The sequence below is a fragment of the Heptranchias perlo genome, chromosome 13 (genome assembly GCF_035084215.1).
Source record: "Heptranchias perlo isolate sHepPer1 chromosome 13, sHepPer1.hap1, whole genome shotgun sequence".
NCBI lineage: Eukaryota > Metazoa > Chordata > Chondrichthyes > Hexanchiformes > Hexanchidae > Heptranchias > Heptranchias perlo.
The window spans coordinates 54,371,975-54,378,380 of record NC_090337.1 but is presented as its reverse complement, the minus strand read 5'-3'; the positions used below and the strand labels follow the sequence as shown (position 1 = coordinate 54,378,380).

At 39.4% G+C, this 6,406-nt stretch overlaps 1 protein-coding gene across 1 annotated transcript; it reads right to left on the bottom strand.

Annotated features, from left to right (window-relative positions):
- LOC137331603 (putative potassium channel regulatory protein) lies at positions 1-6,190 on the bottom strand. The gene is made up of 2 exons (XM_067995510.1): positions 5,421-6,190; positions 1-1,652 (listed from the first exon to the last, which is right to left on the bottom strand). The coding sequence occupies exons 1-2, from the start codon at positions 5,996-5,998 to the stop codon at positions 1,484-1,486; spliced, it is 747 nt and encodes a 248-aa protein (XP_067851611.1). The 5' UTR covers positions 5,999-6,190; the 3' UTR covers positions 1-1,483.
- Positions 6,191-6,406: the final 216 nt, after the last annotated feature.

Below are 6,406 nucleotides of genomic sequence, written 5' to 3'. Positions count from 1 at the left end.
ATCTCAAATAAAAACAGAAAATGCTGGAAAAGCTCAGCAAGTGAGGCAGCATCTGTGGAGAAAGAAACACAGTTAATGTTTTAGGTCGCAGATGTTAACACTCTCCACAGATGCTGCCTCACTTACTGAACTTTTCCAGCATTTTCTCTTTATTATAGAAAAGAGAAGAATTGCAACATTGCATAACAGATAAAAACTTAACTTAGTTCTGACCTCAAGTGGGACTACCCCATCCCCATTACTGCCGCCAAACACTATTTTCCCCTTCATTCCTCTCAGCTATCTATAAAGCCCAAGTCTGTTCAAGATTTCAGGATTGTTCCCATACTTGGGGAGGTTTTTCTTGCCCTTCTGAACATGTTGCAAGAAAAAGCTTATCGTCTGATAGGCAACTCCTTTCCTGTCTTCATTTTATCAAAACTATGACTGTTCATGCATCTGAAATTTTTTTCTTCTTCTCTGTTTCAAATGCTCCATTCTCCATGCTGTTCCTCTTGTATCCCCTATGTGTTGAAGTGAGGATTCATTGTGCAATGTCATACTCATCCCTTTCCCAGGGCCTCAACTGTGGAACTACAGGTCTCCCTAAATCTTTCCTTCCTCCTGCAATGTTTAGAATTTTAAAATCCAAGTTTGGCATCCAACACATATATGTCACTTCTCAATTGTGGTGATGAGAAATGCACATTGTTCCATTTGTACAGTGTACTTTAAAAATGGCAACTGATTATTTAATGTAAAACCCTAAATTAGGAACGTGACTTAACTGTAATAATCCTTTCTGACTTTTTTATAACTTTGGTGATGACCTGCAATATGTGCCTTGGCCCTTCGTGGTTTCTCACTTGTAAAGATCGCTAGAACTGCAGTCAAACAATGCTAGTATTCACATTGGAATAATGAACTCAAAAGCTGTACATGTATCGAGCTTTTGTGCATCAGTATCATGCCTGTTCTATGTTGGAGTAAAACCTCAAAAGCGGAACTCTTTGAGAGATTTAATCTCACACTTCCCATTGACTTGAATGTAATGTTTATAGGGCTTGAAATCTTCTCTTGCTGAACTGTCGTTACCATGAAAGTCAATTGTACCACACCCTCATGGATTTTTTGTGGGCCCCAACAAACTGCAGTTGTAATGCAATACAGAGTCTAGATTGCCCTTTGGTCAACAGTGTTTTCAGTCACACTATTGCAATTGCAATTCACAAATACACATATCCAAAATTTTATGGCTCTTCATAATCATCAAAGAACGCCTTTTCTCCACCAAATGAACGCACAAGGCGCCGCCTCCCATCACTTGCCACTGAAAATACAGCAGTGTTCCAACAAGGTCAGTGGGAATTTCGTTATCACATCACACAGTTAACACAAATATAAACAGTTAGTACTATTAAATACGTCCGCTCAGTCAGTTGCCAAACTCCCTTGCTTTACTTTTGAACATCAGCAATGCAGGACAATCATGCGATGTTTGCGTTTAGTTCATGTTGCGTTTGAATGTATAACATTCCACAGTGTCCTCTTGATGGTGAACAGTCCTTGTACTTTGGAGATAAAATCCAACTTTTGTCAGGTAATCGAGGAGAATTCCCAAGACGTTGAACCCCAAAAGAATTTTTCTGTCTGCTGGAGTCAATTGGACGTATCTGAGGAATAGAAGATACAAAAAAAATGGGGAAGCATCTTTCAAGAGGTTATATAGAATTACATAGAATGTACAGCACAGAAACAGGCCATTCAGCCCAACAGGTCCATGCTGGTGTTTATGCTCCACATGGGCCTCCACCCACCCTTTTTCATCTAACCCCATCAACATATCCTTCTATTCCTTTCTCCCTCGTGTTTATCTAGCTTCCCCATAAATGCATTTATGCTAGTCATCTCAACTACTCCTTGTGGTAGTGAGTTCCACATTCTAGCCACTCTTTGGGTAAAGAAGTTTCTCCTGAATTCCCTATTGGACTTATTAGTGACTACCTTATATTTATGGCCTTTAGTTCTGATCTCGCCCGCAAGTGGAGACATTTTCTCTACGTCTACCCTATCAAACCCATTCATTACCTTAAAGACCTCTATCACGTTACCATTCAGTCTTTTTTCTAAAGAACCCCAGCCAGTTCAATCTTTCCTGATAGGTATAACCTCTCAGTTCTGGTATAATCCTAGTAAATCTCTTTTGCACCTTTTTTAGTGCCTCTATATCCCTTTTATAATATGCAGAGAAGAAATGTTCACAGTACCCCAAATGCTGTCTCACCAAGGTTCGATACAAGTTTAACATAACTTCCCTGCTTTTCAAATCTATCCCTCTCAAAATAAACTCCAGTGCTTGGTTTGCTTTTTTTTAATGGTCTTATTAACCTGTGTCGCTACTTTTACTGATTTGTGTATCTGTACCCCCAGATCCCTCTGCTGCTCTACCCCATTTACATTCTTATTTTCCAAGGGGGTATGTGGCCTCCTTATTCTTTTACCAAAATGTATCACCTCACATTTATATTGAAATTCATTTGCCAATCACATCCTTTCTGCAAGTTTATTAATCTCTCCCAGTATTTTGTCACAGTCCTCAGTATTAACTATACCCCCCAATTTGGTGTTGTCCGCATATTTTGAAATTGTACTTCCGATTCCCAAGTCTAAATCATTTATGTAAATAGTAAACAACAGTGGTCCCAGCACTGATCCTTGAGGAACACCACTTCCCACCTTTTGCCAGTCTGAGTAACTACCTATAATCCCTACTCTCTCTTCTGTTTTGTAGCCAGCTTGCTATCCATTCTGCTATTTGTCCCCTGACTCCATATGCTCTGATCTTAGTCATGAGCCTACCATGCGGTGCCTTATCAAAGGCCTTTTGAAAATCCAAATATATTACATCTACTACATTACCCCTGCCTATCTTTTCTGTTACTTTGTCAAAGAATCCAATAAGGTTGGTCAAGCATGACCTTCCCTTTTGAAATCTATGCTGACTATTCTTTATTATATTTTGGTTTCTTTTTGTGTTTCTATTGCATCTTTGAGTAAAGATTCCATTATCTTTCCTATCACTGACGTTAAGCTAATTGATCTATAGTTCCCTGGACTTGTTCTATCTCCCTTTTCAAATATAGGAATCACATTATCTGTCTGGCACTATTTCCTTTTCTAATGAATGCTTATATATATTTAATAGTGTCTCTGCTATCTCTTCCCTAACTTCTTTTAATATGCGCGGATGCAATCCATCCAGACCAGGGGTTTTATCCTCTCTAAGTTTGATTAGTTTATCAATTATCTCCCCCCTTTCTACCTTAAATGTCTTCAGATCTTTTTTGATCTCTTCTTCTAATGTCATGCCCACCATTTTAATCTTCCTGGTAAATACTGAGGCAAAGTCATTTTAATATTTCTGCCATTTTGCTGCCATTACCTGTAGGTTTATCTTGTGCATCCCTTAGTGGCCCTATCCCTATCCTGATTTTTCTTTTGTTCTTTGTGTGTCTGTAGAATATTTTACTATTTCTTTTTGTAGTTTCTTTTTGCCTTCCTAATTGTTATTTTGACCTCATTCCTATCCTTTTTGTATTCCCTTTAGTTACCCTCTCCTTTGTTGTCTTTTTTCTTTAGCTTCAATGTTGTCCTTATTTCTTTATTCATCCATGGTGTGTCATTACTGGCTGGTTTGTTCTTGCTTTTTACTGGGATATTTTTGTCTTGGACTCTATTGATCACCATTTTAAATGTTACCCACTGCTGATCTATTTCTTTGTCAGTAAATTTTTCCAGTTTATTTTCCCTAGTTCCAGTCTCATACCCTTAAAATCAACTTTTTTCCAATTTATTACTTTGGTCTTTGATTTCCTGGGATGAACAACAATATAATTTGATACAGTTATTGTCAATAGTCTGTCAAATGGTTTATAGAGAGGTCCTCATGGTTCCTAGTGGATAGCTCATCTGTAGTAGTAGTTCGCTGATGTTCATTCTTTACCAACCAAGGATATAGGGAAACAAAAAGCCTTTTTAATTCTATTTAATTTCCTTACCACTTTTTATTCCTTGTCAATTTTATTGCCCTCCCTACCCCCACCTTTCTCCTGCGTGTGTCGACTCTTTTCTGGGGTGTGTGCCATAGATGCCCCTTGCCCTTGAGTACCTCTCCCAAAGTGTCTATTATTTATACTTTGGTCTTAATCATGAGTACAAGCAGGCTACTGGGGCATAGAGCCCTTGCAGCCAAGACTAATCCTGTCATCATCCAATGTGCACATTTCAAGTGGGAGTTATAGGATAACAATGTGGCTGATATGTACTGAGGCCAACTTTAGTGTTCCTATTGTCGCATTTGCTGAGATCAGCTAAGTTAGTACAGACAGTGATCAAAACTGGGGCCTTGCTGCTCTGTGAGTGCACAGATTTTTTGAACCAATCACCACACTCCTTTTGGTCTCCCAACCTCTTCGGAGCCATTATAATGGCAAATGTAAACCGATTTGTTATGAAAAAATGCTGGATAATATTTATAGCCCATGAGTAGAGTGATCTGAAAATGCACAACGGACAAAGTTGCAATTGGGTTCAAGCTGGTTCTCTTCATCTGGACATGTAAATATATTCTGTTTATATTGTACATAAAAACAGGGTAAAGATATTATAAGAACATAAGAAATAGGAGCAGGAGTAGGCCAATCGGCCCCTCGAGCCTGCTCTGCTGTTCAATAAGATCATGGCTGATCTGATCCTAACCTCAAATCTAAATTCATGTCCAATTTCCTGCCCGCTCCCCGTTTATATTATAATTTATTAAATATGTTTTATGGTGTACCATTCTCTGCTGTATATTGCAGTAATGTCATTGGACTGCTGTTTTCAGAATGTAAATATATTGTGAAGTACTCTTAATTTTTAAGCCCACGGTAATGTATTTCCACCCCTCTCTTTCGGCCTCCTCTGTGCAATACAGTGCTGAAACAAGGAGCCAGGTATGTGACCTTCCTATGGCCTCTGCTAGCTTTGCTGTTGATCCAGCCAGAAGGAGCATAATACAGTCCAGACTGACTTCCTCTCCCTACCTGTGGGAAATTTATCTGTCCCCGATTCAGTGCCAACCTCCCCGTTCACTATGTTGCACATCGGTATCTCACCGTAAGGTGCTAAACATGGTGTCCATTAGGAAAATGTCTACTTTTCTCTGTGATTAACCCACAAATAAAATCACATTCTTAGAAATCACACAACTTAAAGCTGTGCATTCCTACAATTTCATTAGATCCTCTAGTCATTGAAAGGGAAATGTCACCATTTTGTTGGAAATCATGTGCAGAAAGCTGGTTTGTATCACTCTGCGGCACATTGATACACTGGGGCCTTTTCTTAAATTCTTGTTGGATTTATGTTATAGCTAATTATTTTTTGAATTCAGTACTTACATATTAACTTGCCCTCCATTCACATAGGGGTTAGCTCCACACTGGAAAACCAGGTCATAGAATGAAGGATTCTGGACAGGGGTAGGATTCTTTTTCTCAACAGAAGCCCATGGACTTAAGTTCTTTTTCTCCACGTGCATTGTTATCCGACTGGAAAGTTCGTCAACTGTTTCCATAGATGAGCCAAAGACTCTGAAAAGGGCTCCCGTCCCTTTTCGAATGCAGCGTATCTCCAGAACCTCTGATTTGTTTTTCCTCTGCAATGTCTCCAGTGTATACAACACTGGATCCAGCTCATAGAACTCAACCTCCTTCACCAGCAGGTCGTAGTCGCAGAAATCGCCGGGCAACAGTAACTCAGATGTCCTGAGGAAGTCTAAAATGTATCCAAACAATGATCCGTCTCTGTCTATAAAGTACTCCCTGGATCCTATCTGTTGTATGGAGGGCTCTGATCCAGTGAGAATCCTGCTAAGTTTGGAGCTGGGAATCTTGGCCAGAGTATCAGGAAGTGCTTCGAAAATCGTTCCTCCAACATTTAACTTTAAAGGCAGAAACTGCTGCTGTTCCTCATCCATTTTCTATGGGAATATGCAAAGGATCAGGTGGATTGTACCAAAGAAAATAGTCCAAGCGATAGGTGGCTTAGTGAACAAAGTTAATTCCTTTTTAAAGTCAGAAAACTAAATGTTACGACATTCTTGATCAATCAGGAGTAGGAAGATTAAAAAGAGTTCTTACAATTCGGAGCTTTTTTCTTGAATGTTGCTCCTATTTGGTTGTTGCTAAGAAGCAAAGCAGACGCACACAATAAGAAGAGACACGCCCCCCCCCCTGATAAACTGGTTTTGTTCAGCGAGATGTGACAGCTGTTAATGTGAACTCTACACTATACTGTGATCATACTGTAACTCTCTATAGGGTTTCATGTGTAGTTCTGGCACTGCTGCTTGCAAATGTTGTGCTGATCATCAGTGGCTGAGGCA

Coding starts and splice junctions, on each gene's coding strand:
- LOC137331603 (XM_067995510.1), bottom strand. CDS start 5,998: ATGGATGAGGAACAGCAGCAGTTTCTGCCTTTAAAGTTAAATGTTGGA. Junction 1,653..5,420: donor AATGGAGGGCAAGTTAATAT/GTAAGTACTGAA, acceptor TCTATTCCTCAG/ATACGTCCAATTGACTCCAG.